A 17,566-nucleotide genomic window follows, 5' to 3' on the forward strand; every position below is an offset into this window, starting at 1 on the left:
GTCATGTCGCCTCGCGCTGGATGCCTGCTTGGTCACTTGCCACTAGAACGCGCTGCCGCACGGTCGGCATCTGAGACAAGCCGCATCTGTGCCAGATAAAAGTTCACTTTTTTGCGCCTTTTTCTTCCGTTTTATTTATTTTTTTTTTTGTGGTACTTTTTGTACATTACGTGCGATAGACAGTAAACGGAACTTCTGGTTGAATAAATGAAACCGGCAGGTGTCCGAAGATCAGGTAGAAAAACTCAAATGGTTTTGATGTTTCCCGCTTTCACCTTATCTCTATATTTCTTAATTGTGATGAAGTGAAAACGAACTAGAATTTTTGAATATCGTGTGGTAATTCACACGAAAATATTTCAAGAATTCGCTGCAGCTGAATTCACAGCAGGAGACACACTCTGGTTTCAGTAAGCAAAGATTTCTATTTCAAAATTATACATGGATGAAGAATATATAAAAATAAGTAATTGGTTAACATACCAATGCCAATTTCCGTTGCCTGGCATTCCCTGGCTTTGCCACACGAAAAGTTTTTCTTGGATCAGCTGGAAAGACAAAAATAGTGATGGACAGGAAATGACTGCAATAATTTACAAATGTAGCAATTTTTCTGCCTATCACTGGACCACGGGGATGACAGCAAAAAGGCGGAAAAAGATCGGGGGCCAGCGACATAATTGCATTTGGTATTGTGCACTAATATGGCGACCATTGAAGTCATTTATTATTTTAATTGGTGGCAAAAATAACTGAATTGCCAGAAAAATATAATACATAAGCAGCTCTATTAGGCGTCTGTGTGCGTGATGGCATTTCCGTTTCCGGGCTGTAAAAGCCAAAGCCACACAGTGCCTGAGAAGCAGCATCATTAAGCGCATTGACTTTTTTGCCATCGTTCTGTTTCGCTTGCTAGACAAAACAATTCATCATCAATATTCAGCATGTGTACATATAATTATTCCTTCGCCCGATTCCCGACCACTGCGCCATCGATTGGCCATTTGTATCATTTTCAGCAGGGGAATGAGACTGAGCCTGGTCTTTGCTCGTTCTGCTCGTTCCTCTTATACGTTTTCGTACTGCTGCCTGTTTTTGACAATAAATTTCAATTTCATGCATAATTTATGCAAGCCAACGTTTTCCAATTATTCGTATTTTATGTAGGCTTCACACTGAATTTATTTCTAAGACCAATTATTATAAAAACTATGAGTACTGTTAATAGAAATCTCGAGAAGTTCCTTATTGAGTGCTAACAACCAGTTAAGGGTTTTAAACATAGACGTTTTATACATAAAGCAGGAAATGGATCAACTACATATGCGGTTTCATTATACATTTAACTAAATTGCAGCTGATTTGACTCTAAAGAGATTTACTTCCGCCGTATTCTATTGATTTATGATTTCTAATTATTTAAATATGTACATTTTTTAAACAAATGAAAGCTAAAGAAAAAAGAAAGGTTAGCTATGGAAATGTGAGATAATGTATTCGGTTTAGTTGAACTTTGAAAGCCAGAAAAAGGCATCTTCTTTTATTCCTGATTGGACAATTGGTTTGCTTGACTTTAAGGTAATCAGGTAAGGTAGTCAAAAGATGAATGTGAAACAAATTGGGAAGATGTTAAAAAATTCAGAAATCGAACTGATTGAAAAATTCAGGTTTTTATTGATTCGTTAATACCAATTTAAGATTCGAAAATTAAACAAATAAAACCGAACTTTATTAACTTTATGCATTCTTATACTCGTACTTTGCGGTGCCTCTAAAATGCCCCAGCGCCATTAAAAGGAATTACATTGCATTCTCTTGCTTAAGCTCCGAATTGTGCGCCATGGCGCTGCACTGTGGGTGACTGCATCCGGCAGTGCACTGCATTCAGTTTAATATAGGAAACCAGATATGGGAAAGCCTAATGATTAAAATTGCAATTAATGCTCATTAATGTTGGTTAGATTCGACCCCACGTCAGGAATTTTAAAAGAGGGCAGACAATGGCCAATATCCATTTGAAGCTCTGAAAACCGCAAATTGCCGTTGTATCAAGAGAGACACTTGCAGAATGAACAGACGTAATAATAAACACTCCCTCTAGAAGGTTATAATTATTTGAGAATGACCTATAAGAAGAAAAATATGAAAACCAAAGGAATATATTTATTTCAACTTTTCCCGAGTCAAAGTCAAAATTATCAATCTTGAATTTGAAGGTTTCCAGACGGTCAGTTAAAGCTACAAAGTGTTTAGGTCCGATTTACAGCTGCTAAAAATGTGGTTTTTTAGAATTACAAAGTTTAACACAACCAGATGTTAGATACTTAAGCTATGAAAAAAAAACGCACCACTTAAAAAAAAGTAAAAGTAACCAGATTTGAAAAATTTTAACAAAAAGACAAAACAGAAAAGGAAACAAAATTTTAAGCAATTTTATAGCCACAAATCTATTTAAAAAATAACGTAGAAAAAAGTTCTTAGGGTAATATATATACTCTTATGTGTACTTTTTGCATTTATAAAAGCCTTTTTCTGCCTTTTGCATACATTTTCATGCACCCGTTCTCTACTAGCCTGGGGTATAAAAACAAGCAAACTGCAGGATTGTTTTCCCTTCTCAAATCTTCCTGGAGACTGTCAAAAAAAGTAATAAATAAAAGTAAAAAACCGCAAATTAAAGTTTTTCCCGCAGCCTCCTCCACAACAGACTTGTTCTCATCCTCCTTCGGTGTGCATTTACCGAGACACTGGAGCTGGGACTGGGGTACCAAATGGATCAGAATCTAGAGCTGTTGCGGGTGGGTCGGTACCAGTGCAGGGCTTCTGTTAAAACTCAATCAAGCGAAATGAGTTTTGATTAAAAATATAACCGAGTTAGGCTAGAACTTCGCAGCGCAGCTCATCCTACGAGTATGCCACATGTGTCTCCCTGTCTCCCGGTGGCACTTCCGTGGGGTGTCATCCCTCCTTTCATCACGGCGACCTTTTCGATCGATGTGCAGTGCATTTCATTTGAGTTTGCCCTGTGGCATTTACTTTGAGACCAAATGCAATTAAGCTCCTTTAAATGCTGACATTAATTAGACAATAAACTGATTTATAACATATGGGTGGTACGGTGTGTTGTGTTGCGGTGCGGTGCGGCGTATCGTGGTCTGCCCGTGGGCTCTGAGCGGTGAGCGAAGCAATGCAATCAAAGTCCCATTCAACGTTAAACCTGTCACAATTTGCTGGTCTTGGCCGGGGGTCTGGTCTGGTCCAGAGCATGATATATCTGGCTGCACAATGCCATTCAATCTGATTCTAATTCTTGGCAAAATTACGAGTATCTGTATCAGTTTCCTCTAAGCTCAACTCTTTGAAGCCTAACCAAATTACCGAGGCACACACGAATGGACAGCCAGAAGCAGCTCAAGTCTCTACCATCTCTGCTTTCCCCATCTCCTCCTCCAGCCAGCTTTGAGATATGACAACAGTTTCCCACTTTGAGACGCCCCCAATGGAGGCCATGGAGACCTCGGCCTCCTCATCGCCAGATCAAGCACAGCCCCAGGATAATCTGCGCATATTTTTAAAGCATTTGTATGCTGAGTGCGTCTATCGCTACCAGAACGACACATACGACGAGGACTCTACGGTACCGGCAACAGGTTAGACACATATGTACGTGATTTCCCATAGCACCATCCACTCATCGCAGCATCCTTTCATTCCACAGACTATGAGGTGGAGGTGCCGGAAAACTTCAGTCCGGTGCCACGATATCTGGAGAACGTCGTGCTCAACGAGGGCAGCATTGATATGCAGAGTGTGGACGAAGCGTCGGCAGCCAATAACGAGCTCTATGCCACCATCATTACCGCCACGATGGCCACGAATCTGGAAGAGCACCAGAGGCAGCAGCAGCAGGCGAATCTCGGCGAAAAGAACACCACCAGCCTCTTTTGTCCTCTGAACTTCGATGGATATCTCTGCTGGCCCCGCACCCCGGCTGGCACCGTATTGAGTCAATATTGTCCCGATTTCGTGGAGGGATTCAGCAGCAGATTTCTGGCCCACAAGACGTGAGTTAAATTTGATCGATTGTCAATTTTTTAAACGATAAGTCTAAGATAGTGTGGTTTTTTTCAATTTTTATGTTGAAAAAATTCCCTTGTTTTATTTAAGAAATCAATTAGAATTTCAACACTTTTGAGTCAAAAGTAAAGTTTTTTTCGATTTCAGATGTTAAAGTCAGGGAGCGTAACTGTTATAAATTTTAAATTAAAAAAAATTACAATCTAACAATTATTTCTCTTTTTTTTTAAGAGCTACAAATTAACTCTTATTTTGTATTTTTCATTAAAAAAAAGCAAAATAATGATTTAATCAGACAACTTTTCGTTTTCGTGTTTAGGTGCTCCCATTTTCATACATTTTTGGTATCGATATTTTTCATTTTCTCATCGATTCCGGCAGAAAATTATGAAAAATATACAGCGTGAAAAAGCCTTTATTTTTGTAATTGCTTATTTTAAAGCAAAACGAAATCCGAAAGTTCGCGACTTAAGAAGATCAAAATACCCCTTTGTATTTAACATGTCTGTCAACTGTGATATTTAATCAATTTTTTGAACCTATGTTTTGAGTTAAATGTGGAGGGAAACAGTTGTCCTTACCCAGTTGTTCTGTTACGCACATTTTACCAAATTAACGACACAAATTTGAGTTCAAAGGATTATTAAATCAATTTAACTTTTTTTGATTATAAAAATAAAAGTTACGGAAGAACTGTTTTTTGTATCTTTTTAAAATTAAAATGAATAAAATTATATGTCATATTTATTACACAAATATGTATGTCTTATATTTTAATGATTATTTTGCATTTTTTATACCCGATACTCAAAATGAGTATTGGGGTATATTAGATTTGTGGTAAAAGTGGATGTGTGTAACGTCCAGAAGGAATCGTTTCCGACCCTATAAAGTATATATATTCTTGATCAGCATCAATAGCCGAGTCGATTGAGCCCTGTCTGTCTGTCCGTCCGTCCGTCTGTCCGTCTGTCCGTCTGTCCGTCCCCTTCAGCGCCTAATGCTCAAAGACTATAAGAGCTAGAGCAACGATATTTTGGATCCAGACTTCTGTAATATGTCACTGCTCCAAAAATATTTCAAAACTTTGCCCCGCCCACTTCCGCCCCCACAAAGGGCGAAAATCTGTGGCATCCACAATTTTAAAGATACGAGAAAACTAAAAACGCAGAATCGTAGAGAATGACCATATCTTTTAGACTGCAGAATCTGAATTCGATCGTATTATTATTATAGCCAGCATCAAGAAAACAATTTCATTTTTTCTCGCCCTGTCTCTCTCTAACACACAGGTAGCATAGGCGGCTTTGCTTAGAGTAAAACATTAGCGCCTAGATCTCAGAGACTATAAAAGCTAGAGCAGCCAAATTTGGTATCCACACTCCTAATATATCGGACCGAGACGAGTTTGTTTCAAAATTTCGCCACACCCCCTTCCGCCCCCGCAAAGGATGCAAATCTGGGGATATTCACAAATCTCAGAGACTATTAAAGCTAGAGTAACCAAATCTGGTATCCGCACTTCTGTTAGATCTCACTATAAAACCTTTATCTCAAAATTTCGCCCCACCCCCTTCCGCCCCCACAAAGGACGAAAATCTGTTGCATCCACAATATTGCAGATTTGAGAAAACTAAAAACGCAGAATCATAGATAACGACCATATCTATCAGATTGCTGAATCTGGATCAGATCAGATCATTTTTATAGCCAAAGGAAACAAATCAATTTGCAGTGGCTACGCAGCGCGTGACGTCACGCTCAGACTGATTTTCTGTCTCTCTCGCACGCTCTCTTTGTCGTGTCGTTTAATATTAGCGGCGTCTGCCGGAGGAGAGCCATACTGACTTAGTATCGGGTATAACCGTAGAGTTGCGGTGTCCGCAGCAACTCACAACGTTCCACCTCGTTTTGATTAGAAATGAAAAATAAGAATTAAAAACTATTTATTTCATATGAATCGTAAATATAAGTTTTTTTGATACCGCTAAATACGACCAATATATGAATTTTTGTGTATTCCATGCTGTCGTAACATATTTCCTTCACATTGATTTAGTTAACATTTGCATTCATTACCCTTATTTTGGGTCCCTGGTTAAAATCATTATATTTCTGATCAGTTGGAAATATATATTCGATATACACATATTTATACATACATATCCCAAGTGGATACCAACTTAAAAAACTTACATTTTTATGCAAATTTCGTTTTCTTAGCTGCCTGGAGAACGGTTCGTGGTTCCGTCATCCAGTGAGCAATCTAACCTGGTCCAATTACACCAACTGTGTGGACTACGAGGACCTGGAGGCAAGCAGTCTCCGTGAAGTAATTGCCAGTGAAGGATTAATGAAGAAAATTGCCATTTCAGTTCCGTCAGTTCATTAACGAGCTTTATGTAAAGGGCTATACCCTCTCCCTGCTGGCCCTTCTCATATCAATCATTATATTCCTGGGCTTCAAGTAAGTGCTAGTTCTGAGTATAGCTCCAACTCAGACTCAGACTGACAACTGATGACTGTCCGTTGCAGATCCTTGCGCTGCACCCGCATTCGTATTCATGTCCATTTGTTCGCCTCGCTGTCATGCACTTGTGTGGCCTGGATCCTTTGGTACCGTCTGGTGGTGGAAAGGCCCGAGTTCGTAGCCGAAAGCCCGGTAAGCCCATCCACACACCGAACCACCATCGAAGCCAAATCATTTATTTTCAGCTCTGGTGCATTGGTCTCCATCTCGTCGTCCATTACTTCATGCTGGTCAACTATTTCTGGATGTTCTGTGAGGGTCTACACCTGCACTTGGTTCTCGTTGTGGTGAGTCGTGTGGGAAGCAGTGCATCTAGTCCTCCGTGGTTCTTGTTTCTTATTTCTTGCTTATATGATTCACATGCAAATCGTCGTAATTGCTGGCAAGTTTGCATACTTTATGAGCATCTGCTGTGGATGGGGAATTTAATTTGCTGTGCTGCTGCTGCTTCTGTTTTTGCTTTTGATGGAAACACCATCAGCTGCATCTGAATTTGTTTCCCACTCAATTTATGGGAAAGCAAGTTGGAAACTTAGCAAACTACTCACTGTCTTCGTCAAGTTTGTATGTCAGAATTGTAGCCCTCCCTGCTTTTCCTTGTCTTGTCTTGCACAGGTCTTTGTCAAGGACACGATTGTTATGCGCTGGTTCAAAATCATCAGCTGGCTCTCCCCGATTCATGTGGCGCTAGTCTATGGCGCGGCACGGCACTACAGCAGCACGGACAATGAAAAGTGAGTACCAAAGCATTGCTTACGTAAACATCTTGTCATCATACTCAAGCATTATCATTACCCTATCTGGAAGGATTTTCCTATGTAGCCATCGCATACCCTAATCATTTCAAGCCACAAGCTTCCTAAAAGACGACACTAGTCATACCCTTAACTATCCTTAAATTTTTTAGTTTAAAACATATATATTCCTGCAATATATTCCTTTGCAGCTGCTGGATCAATGACAGCCTCTTTTTGTGGATCTTCTCCGTGCCAATAACTCTCTCTCTTCTGGCCAGCTTCAGTATGTAAGCGCCCTATTTTTGTTCTATCAACTACCAATTCCAATGTCTTGCAGTCTTTCTCATCAATGTGCTGCGGGTAATTGTAAGGAAGCTGCATCCACAGTCAGCCCAGCCCGCTCCCCTGGCCATCCGCAAGGCCGTGCGGGCCACTATCATTCTGGTGCCGCTGTTCGGACTGCAGCACTTCTTGCTACCCTACCGTCCTGATGCCGGGACCCAACTGGATCGATTCTATCAGCTGCTCTCCGTCGTCCTGGTCAGCTTACAGGGCTTTGTCGTCTCGTTCCTGTTTTGCTTCGCCAATCACGATGTCACATTCGCCATGCGCACGCTCCTCAACAAATGGGTGCCCACTTTGGTGGCGGCACCGCCTGCTGGGAGTAATACTGGACAATTGGCCACAACCACGCCCAGCCGTGAACTGGGCGTGTAAGGTATACCGGACTAGCAACAGCATCTCAAGAGTCCGAGTCCAACGGAATACCCCGGAGATAATGGCAGACCAGAGATTTTGAGTTTTTATGCTCAGGGTCTTGGAGATTGTCAGCAAATCGTATGCCTCTTAGCATTATAAACGACTTGTCGCTTTCTTTCCATCGCAATCTTTCTGTTATTGAATATCTGAATCTATCGTTTCTAATATCATAAAACAGCATTTATTGTTTCAATTTAATCTTTCAAATTTACTTTTTCCTAAAGTCTGAGATATGATTATATTGAAGAAAGATCTTTAATAATAAATTTAAGATCTATTGATTTTTAATTTCAGCATTTTTTGACTCCCCTTTGAGTAAAAAGTATTCGGGAAACAAGAAGTTGAATGTCTTATGTACCCAACCAAATATAACTATATCTTTGTAGATGACTCAAAAGGTTCTCATTTAAAACCAATACGATTTTAAATCATATAATACGATGCGTAATACCAACCCAGAGAGGACCTACTTAGGCAATTGCCAAGGGATGCCTCTAAAATACATACGTACTCAAGTGTACCTCAAGAAACAAATGCTATCTCATAATTCTATTATAAACGATAAAGATATATGTACATGTACACAATGTTATGTCACTGTAGTCGTGATTTACTTATGACAAATATATCCACTTTAAAACCACATACTCAAGCACTCTAACGTACTGAATAAACCAAGATATCTATCACCAAAATGAATTTAACAGTTGGAGGAAGGGTATTCTTTGGACGAAATGAAGAAAAATCTGTTTTTGGTAATTATTTTGTTCGTTCATTTTTATTTCATTTTTTTTTTTTTAGTTTTTCCATCGTTTTGTCATATTTTTATTTTAGATACCATTGCTTGCCGGCGTTTTTGCTTTTTGTTTTTCATTTGGATTATTTGTTCCTTTTTTGTTTATGATAGAGCAAAAGAGTGTTGAACAAAACTAATACATACAATAAAATGCAAATAGAATAATAATTATACATACATTTATATATACGAGTATAGTAAAATTTACGTTCTTCTTTCTTAAGATTTCGATTTGGTTTTTGTTTTGGTTTTTTTGCAATATAAGTTATATAATAATATGCATCTAAATTTGTTTGTCCCCTCTTTATCCTTCCAATTGTGTAAATGTGTTTCTTTTTGTTAGTTAGCTATATCTATGGTATATACATAAAGAAATATGCGACTATCCATAGACCTTAGACCATATGTAAATACTTTAAATGAGAACTTTAGCTGATGCTTTTTTGGGTGTTGAATGTGTGATTGTGTTGGAGAAGGAGGAGGTGGTAGTACAAATAAGTCTCAAGTCCTACTCGTTGGCTACGAATACAATATCGAAATGTATTAATGAAGCATATACGTAAATTAATGTAAGTACATAGATATACGGTATGTGGTTAACTAATTGGGTAAGTATAATAAATATGTGCTGGCCTCAGATCTACACAAAAGTATATATGGGGTTATGCATATAGTATGATACGCTATAGACAATCATAATTAGCATACATAATAAAATAGACAATAAATAATTAAGCTTGGAGTTTAGTTCTGTTGGTTTTTCCATTTATTTTGTGGATGTTTCTGTTGCATACGTATCGTTTTTACTGTATATGTTCTATGAATGGGGTTTGCTTATATATGTGTGTAACGGTTTCCAATTTTCTTATGCACAAAATTGGTTTAAATATTTTCTTCATTTTCGTTTTTCATTAGTTTATTTTAAACCTCTATTCTTTGGGCGCGTTCCGTTGACTGGCGGCTACGTATATTTTTAACTTTATTCCTGTTTTTTATTTTCTCAACTTATTGATCAAATTTTTGCAAATTATTCAACATTTTTCTATTCTGTTTTCGATTTAATTTTTCTTATATTTTACATTGTAAGCAGTTCTACTACCTATGAGGAGTTCCAGTTCCGTTAACTGCTCACACTGCTTATGGGCCAAGCAGACAACTGCTCATACCGCTTGGCCACAGTTTACCGTGTAGTTTTGCCTTTAGAGGGTATTTGGTTTTGAATTTTACTGATTTTTTGTGCTTGCTTTGGCCTGTTCTCCTCTTGATCTCTATTTTTCCCACAGTTAAATCTTTTCCTATAGACTAACTTGAACTTTTTGTTTTCGCTAATCTGCATGCAATTTTGTCACTGTGAAAATGAACAATATACTTCCTCTTTCTGCTCCATTAGCACAGATTGTTAGATTGTATCAATGAAATCGCCTTACGTGACTAGATTTTAGTGTATATCAATAAAAATGTTGGAAGTTAATGTTTTGTTTAGAATCGGGAGGCGTTGGTAATTGCAATTTTTTTCTCATCTTTTTCTTTATCTGCATCTGATTTTCTTTGAAATTTCGTAGCTTCAAACTCTCTGACTTTGTGTTGCTCTTGTTTGGGGGGTATTTCTCTGTCCATATAAGTAGACACTTAGGTATGTATATATGTATATATACATATATATATATTTCTATATGTATATATATATATATAGTTTCATAAATATGTATTTGTTGTATTTAACTTTTAAATGCATTTCATGCTTAGTTGATGATTTTCATTGTTGGGTTCGGTTTTAGGCATGCCTTTTGCCGTTTCTTTTTCGCTCTATTGTAGTTTTATTAAAACTTAACTTGAAGAACATCCAAAATTCGACTGCGTGTTTTCATGTTTGTGTAATAATGGAACCAATAAACTGTACTTATATTCGTTAGTTAATAAATTTTTAGGTAAATGGTATAGAAAGCACTTATGCATGCAAACTCTGTGAATGAATGTGACCCGAGTCGCTGAGTTTCGATTTGTACATCTCCGTTCCGTTCACGTTTCCGTCGTGTCAAGTCCGGTTACAAGTCCAAGTCTGGGTCCTAGCTACTTCAGTATCTGACTCGTGCCACATTTTAATATTGCTTTTGTGAATGACACACACTTTCACACGCAGAACCCTGATCGGGGCTGCCTGCTGTGATGCGATGCGGCGGTTAATATTTGAGTATACTTATGGGTCATATTCGATTATCTCTTGAGTAATCCACATTGCTTATACTGCTGAATATTGTATTGAGTATTAGGTATCTAGTCACCGGGTGAGAGGAAAACGAATAAATTTCGATGGGTTGCAAGCGCCATCAAATCGACCGCGAAGCTGTACTGACCACAACCCAAAATTTTGAACGATCTGATCCCCGAATCGAAGTGGTCAAGAAGCAAACATCTCTCTGTTTGGCGATAGGGGACTTCGATTTCTGGCCATCATGATGTCACTTGCTTTTGGTTTCGTTACCGTTCCTTGTTTGTCATTGAAGCAGTTCGTTTTTTGTCTTTTTTTTAAGGTATTTTTTTAATGTATTTCACATTTTATTTTGCGCGTATTTCTCTGACATGTATTCCGTACTATTTTCCCATCTTTTTTGCTCCTTCTCGCTAACTCTCCCTCTGTGTATATGTATATATTCACATACATATTCAATAAATTTTACTATAAATCTTTGTTTAAAAAATTTTACATCGTTTATATTTAAAAATTTGGTGTTTTCAATTTGCACTCGCAGCTCCCACAACATGTTGCTCTGCTGGAGCGGTTATTGGTTATCTCTTTTCCCCTCCATTTCTTAAATACTGTAAGTACTATTTTTTTTTTTTTTTTGTATACTTATTTTTTGGTCTAAGTAATTCTTAGCCTTAGAGTCGCTTGCCATGTAGATGTGGCCTTGCCTTCTGGGCACCAGATACGAGTACACCCAAAAAGTGTTTACTTTTTAAAAAATGTTTTGCGTTTGCGATTTGTTATTTGGGTTTTTGAATTTTTTTGTTTTTTCTAATACTACAGACACAAACATTGATTGTAAGTAGACTCTACTGAATGATCATTAGAGCTGAAGGGGGGAATAAATCTAGAATATAGATGTGAAAAATCCAATTACGCAAGGGCAACTAGGTGGCTCTCTTTGTTCAAATATACATTGCATATACATATTGTATGTATGTATATTTGTATGTATGTGTACTTATACACTGCCTATGGTTGGATATATGTATGTATGTATGTATGCGTACGATATAAAACCAGTTAAAACTTAGTGATACTTTTATAGATCGTTGAAACTTAGTTCGTATTTCGAGTATCTTTGTATAAATGCGAGTGCTGTTGTTGTAGTAGTTTCTATGGTTGTATGTGGGTGTGTTACCGCATTTCACTTGGCCTGTTGCCAAACTTCTCAGAGGGATACACCACTCCGATCACAAGTCACCTGCGGCGTTGCCAATTTTGTGTGAGGTTGTTTTTTTTTGTTTTTGGTTGGAAAAAAAAGAAAACAAATGGTTGTGTTTAGGTTTTTTGTGGTATTTTCGCTTTTTCATTTTTTTGCATAGTTTTTGGAATAAGTCACACATTTATTTAATAATAAATATATATATTTTTAGGGGTAGTTCGCCTTTTTTTTTTTATTTTTGTTATTTTCTTTTGTGTTAGTTTTGCTTCATTTTTTTAGTTTCATTTTTGGTTTCGCTTTGCTGGCATTCAATAAGTTATAATAATTATAAAAATGGAATAATAAGTAGGCATAATAATATATAATAATGAATACAATATAATAGGTTTTCTTGGTTTCATTTACTTTGGTTTGCACTTGACGAATACGAATATTGAATATACTTTGTACTCCTCCGCTAAGATGACGAAATAAGGGTCATCAAATCTGGCTAGATAATTGTATCTTCTATATAATAATGTGTGTTTCGTTTTTCGAGGTTCATGTGTGTGTGTTTTGTGTAAATTGGGTTCTTGTTACGTTTTGAGAGATCTCTCGCGGCATTCGTTTTCGTTTCGTTTTCGAGTTTAAAATCAATGCGAAATAAATCGAATAAGTTGTGAGTACATCATATCGAGTGGAACTAGAATTAATCGTAAGATAAACCTGGCAAAACGAACACAAAATACGATACAATACAATATAATATATCTATGCATATCTATTATAATAAGTATAATAAGTAATTAGGTAAGCTGAGAGAAATATGTGTGTGTGAGTTATTTGGGTTTCGCTTAAATCAGTAGACATTAAGTAAATCATTTGGTTAGCTCGTTAAGTATACTGTTTAATTGAATATAATCAAATTGAATTACATATCGATAAGTAAAAAAAAGAACAGTTTCTAAATATTGCGACTTGGATCATTTTCTTGATTCAAATATTTTTCTTTTTTTTTTGTTTTTTTTTTTGTTTTTTTTTTTTTTGTTTTGCTTTGTGTCAATGCAATGTTGTCAATCTTCATTGCCTCCCATATTCATTTTGTCAATTTATAGACATTTGTCTTGTTTTTCCTAACGGTTCTGCTTCATTTTACTCCTTAGTTGCTGTTGTGTTTCTCATTGCCTCATTCAAGCTTTGTTTTTGTTAGGTTTTGGGCTTTGGTTAATCGAATTAAATTAGTTTGGAGTATTCGTGCATCCATATCGACGTTTAATCGGTACTCGCCACATACACAGAATCAAATCAATTTTCACTAAGATTTCATTAGAATTACAATCATAATAATTTCGTTAGCATACAAATCAAATCATAGAGAATCCTCCTCTTTCTCACATGTCCCATCAATCATGATCATGATTTTGATTAATGTTTGTTTTTATCTCTGTATAAGTAAATGTGTAATTTTGACTACAACTCGTCGACGCGTCGCGCCGTTGGCAAATCAAACTTTTAATCGTTCGGAAAGTCCTGTCAAAGTACTGTCAAATCATAGAGGATTGATAGAGAGAGAGAGGACTACGCTTAGGACTAGACACTAGTTCAGTTTCGCTTAAGTAGTTTTAGTTTTGTTAGTCTTAAAGCTGACCTGGAGCACACGGTTGCCCAGGGTGTAGCCATTAAGTGACTGGATGGCCACCACAGCCTCGTCGTAGTTGGTCATTGTGACGAAGCCAAATCCCTTGCACTTACTGGTCTGCAGGTCCCGGATCACCTTCACCGACTGAACGGCCCCGAATGGCCCAAACAGCTGCCACAGCACGTTCTCCTCGGTCTCTGGGGCCAGGTTGTAGACGAATATGCACCACCCAGATCCGGTCATTGCGTTGCCGGGCAATATCGAGTTGGCCAATAGATCACCGGCCAATGGCGAGTATCTAAAGGGAGATTCGATGATGGGAAACAATAAATAAAAGTTCGATTAATAATCTTTTTGTAACTATTGTCATCGATAGTATCGATTTTAATAAAAACTAAAGATTTGTTTGCTTAGTTTCTAAGTCGGGAACCCTCCACGAATATAACTAGAAGTTTTAGTTAAAGTTTTGAGAATTCCATTGTTCAAGAGCAAAATTCCAGCATTAAACTGTGCTTCAAGGTACACATAATTTTTATGTTGTCTGAAATTTCCCCGATTGAGCACTTTCATGTAATCGTTGCTTCTCACGGTGCACCAAAAACCAAATCACGAGCGGAAACGGAAGCGGAAGCGGATATAGTTATTTGTGTTGGACCATGTGAAACAGTGCGTTTCAAATTAATAGAAATTAAGTGAGCGGACACACTGCAGTCGATGATTAGTGTTGAAAAAAGGATAACAAAAAAAAACAAAGAATACTTTTACATGCAAATAAAAGCAAAGCGAATCAGAAACCAAAGAAAATATACATGAAAACACAAAGCTAAACATAGATAAACCATAAAAAGGCTTTAATTGTAGGTATAATGTACATTCAAAAAGTATTTATAAAACGAACATAAATGCAAAAACACTTATAAACACAAAACTATCTTCTTCGGTTACTGTTTACACGAATATAGTAATATGGTAAAAAAAATCAAAAAAGAATGCAGTGGTACTCGTATTTATATGGAAAAACGTAAGAGAATATGAAATGGACAAGATCAAAAAATTCACCTAACATGGGACACGCTAACATAAGCACGTGTAAGAAATTGCGTAGCCACTGCAATTTCATTTGTTCCTTCTGGCTTTTATAAGGATCCAATCTAATGCAGATCTAATCTAATAGGAAATCAGTTAGATACGGTTCTCTATGATTCTGCGCTTTTAGTTTTCTTGTATCTTCAAAATTGTGGAAGCTACAGATTTTCGTCTTTTTTTATGCGGAATTTCGAAATACGAACGCAAAGACGGACAGACATATGTACATGGCTATATCGACTTGGCTCTTAATGCTGTTTAAGAATATATATACTTTATGATGTCGGAAACGCTTTCTTCTGGGTGTTACACACACAAATACCAAAAATCTAATAGAACCCTATACTCATTCGAATTGAATATAATATATAACCAAGCTTTTTCAACTGAACTCAATAATATACGCATACTCGTACACATAAAAACAAAAAATTCATTTCGGTAATTTTGTTTGTTTTGTTTTGTGGTTGAACAGAATGTTATTTAAACTCATATAAGTCATTTTTTTTCCTACCCACCTCCATAGGAAGACATACAATCAGACGTCCTTTTATTCTCTATTCCTATTCCTAAGTCGGGCTCAGATTTATGTATATTGGGATTGTGACTGCGACTGAGTTTGGGATGTATGTGGGAAGTAGTACACACCTGATGCGTCCAGCGTTTGGTAGGGCGCCGGCCAGACGTCGGGTGGCCGCTGCCGCTTGAGGCGTCAAGTAGGCGGTTAGGGGCGGAGCAATCTGGGCCTTAGCGCTGTTGCTCGGATTGTTGGCAAACTTCACGGTAATCGGCTCGGCATAGCCCTTGGGGGTCTTGCCATTCAGCTCTTGTATGGCCCGCTCGGCTTCGTTGCGTTGATCGAAGCGTATAAAACCGACGCCCTTCGATAGACCTAATTTATAGTAAGCCCATAAATTTGTTAATAATTTCAGAACATACGAGTAGATGACGTACCGGAAATATTATCACAGAGTATACGAGATGTAATTATCTTGCCGAACGATGCGAACATCCCCTCCAAGTCTGGTTGTGATAGATTCTTCGGAAGACCCGATACATATAAATTAGCACCCTTTATAGATTCTGAACTTGGACGGGCGTATGATACTTTAATAACCTTATTCTGCAAACGCAAGCCGTTCAGGGTGTTCACAGCCTTCTCAGCATCCTCGGCACGCACATAGTTAACAAAGCCGTAGCCCAGGCTTTGGCCTAAAAGATTCAATAAATCATTAGGTTAATTTTCCATTTATTTACGTTTATATGGGATATCATTGTTATTTTGGGACACTTACCTTGCTGGAGTGCCGGATTGAGGGCGGTCAACGATGCTGGCAAGACTTAAAAAGGGAAAGGAGAGAATAAAATTAGAGATAAGGATGCTAAATATTTATGTATCTACTTATAAAATCTATATTTTAGACAATGTTAAACGGATATGATATATATAAATAACATGCTTTGAAAGCCTCTAGTAGTTTATTGAATATATTGAATATAAATTATAGGAATACTGTCGAATGGCACTTTAAGGCACTTTGTTCCAATGACGGACAGCAACATCTACCTAAACTGATATGATATAGGGATATATACAGTATAGGCAGGAAAGAATTGGAAAAAATCAAAAGCCAAATAAACAAAGGATTGTATGAAAGAATAGATACAGCCTAATTTCACAACATTCATATACACAGAAACATAGAAAAAGCTTAGAATTTAATTGAAGAATCATTGGTTAATATTTACCCAAATTACCTGAGACTTTATCACGCACCAGTTTGCAACTCTCGAGCTCACCGATACTCGAAAAGAGCGATCGCATCTCCTCTTGGGTCATGGTCTGTGGCAGATAGTTGACAATCAAATTGGTGCGCGACTCATCATTGCTGCCGTCCACGGAGCCGTTAGCGCTGCCGTTCTTCACGATATCCATGGCGTTGGTCATTTTGCTTTCTGTTTTTGGTTCCGGTTTCGGTACTACGCGATTTTCGTCTTGGTTGGTTGGTTGATTTTGCTTGTTAGATGGTTGTTGTCGTTCGCTTAGTAATTAATCTCACTGCTTGGGTTGTTAACGCTTACGAATTAGGTTTTCTTCTTTTAATTATGGTTTATGTTTATTTTTATTTGTATTTAATTTTAATGTCGACTGCGCTTTGCACAAGTCCCGTGAAGTTGTTTAGCTGCAGAAGTGGTTGTTGCTGTGGTTTTTAGTTCGGTTGTGTGGGGTTTTTAGATCAACTACGATCGCGAAAAAAACGTATTTTCTTTTACTTAGTTATGTTCTAAAGCGTTCTCTGTCTAAAACGTTTTAAATTGAATTTATGTCTTGAATTAAATAATCGCTCGTATATTTTTTGATTTTTCTTTTTTTAAGATAAAAGAGTAAATTTTACTAAATTTTTTGTTTTCGCCGAGTGTTGTAGTGTTTTGAGAATTTGTTCTTATTTTTTTTTTTTTTTCTTTTCAGTTTCGGAAATTTTTTTTTATAAAATTGCAAAAATGCAAAAAGATAGCAATTATTGTTGTTGTTTTTTTACTATAATACTTTTA

The 17,566-nt window shown here is 37.2% G+C and overlaps 2 protein-coding genes across 3 annotated transcripts; one reads left to right on the forward strand and one right to left on the reverse strand.

Annotated features, from left to right (window-relative positions):
- The first annotated feature begins 180 nt into the window (after positions 1–180).
- On the forward strand, positions 181–8,125 carry LOC6602586 (calcitonin gene-related peptide type 1 receptor). Its single transcript, XM_026990140.1, has 10 exons — positions 181–235; positions 3,454–3,650; positions 3,719–4,064; positions 6,301–6,391; positions 6,453–6,544; positions 6,613–6,739; positions 6,793–6,894; positions 7,223–7,341; positions 7,554–7,627; positions 7,682–8,125. Exons 2-10 carry the CDS (start codon positions 3,467–3,469, stop codon positions 8,059–8,061), a joined length of 1,515 nt encoding a protein of 504 aa, XP_026845941.1. The 5' UTR covers positions 181–235; positions 3,454–3,466; the 3' UTR covers positions 8,062–8,125.
- A 5,206-nt stretch (positions 8,126–13,331) lies between these two features.
- Positions 13,332–17,309, reverse strand: LOC6602585 (ELAV-like protein 2). 2 transcript variants are annotated; one of them, XM_026990076.1, is made up of 5 exons: positions 16,763–17,309; positions 16,309–16,353; positions 15,968–16,225; positions 15,662–15,905; positions 13,332–14,225 (listed from the first exon to the last, which is right to left on the reverse strand). In XM_026990076.1, exons 1-5 carry the CDS (start codon positions 16,959–16,961, stop codon positions 13,901–13,903), a joined length of 1,071 nt encoding a protein of 356 aa, XP_026845877.1. In that variant the 5' UTR covers positions 16,962–17,309; the 3' UTR covers positions 13,332–13,900. The 2 variants fall into 2 exon arrangements, with proteins under 2 accessions (XP_026845877.1, XP_026845878.1); XM_026990077.1 differs by having other exon boundaries at positions 16,772–17,306.
- Between the last annotated feature and the right edge of the window lie 257 nt (positions 17,310–17,566).

This window comes from Drosophila persimilis, unplaced genomic scaffold (genome assembly GCF_003286085.1).
Source record: "Drosophila persimilis strain 14011-0111.01,24,50 unplaced genomic scaffold, DperRS2 tig00000520-arrow-pilon, whole genome shotgun sequence".
NCBI lineage: Eukaryota > Metazoa > Arthropoda > Insecta > Diptera > Drosophilidae > Drosophila > Drosophila persimilis.

Bases quoted from the DNA above. Each gene is read 5' to 3' on its own strand.
- LOC6602586 (XM_026990140.1), top strand. From the start codon at position 3,467: ATGACAACAGTTTCCCACTTTGAGACGCCCCCAATGGAGGCCATGGAG. The intron at 3,651-3,718 runs GTTAGACACATA...TTCATTCCACAG, and splicing joins CTCTACGGTACCGGCAACAG to ACTATGAGGTGGAGGTGCCG. The intron at 6,392-6,452 runs GCAAGCAGTCTC...TTGCCATTTCAG, and splicing joins TGGACTACGAGGACCTGGAG to TTCCGTCAGTTCATTAACGA.
- LOC6602585 (XM_026990076.1), bottom strand. From the start codon at position 16,961: ATGACCAACGCCATGGATATCGTGAAGAACGGCAGCGCTAACGGCTCC. The intron at 16,354-16,762 runs GTAAATATTAAC...TCCCTTTTTAAG, and splicing joins TAAAGTCTCAGGTAATTTGG to TCTTGCCAGCATCGTTGACC. The intron at 15,906-15,967 runs GTACGTCATCTA...ACTATAAATTAG, and splicing joins ACTCTGTGATAATATTTCCG to GTCTATCGAAGGGCGTCGGT.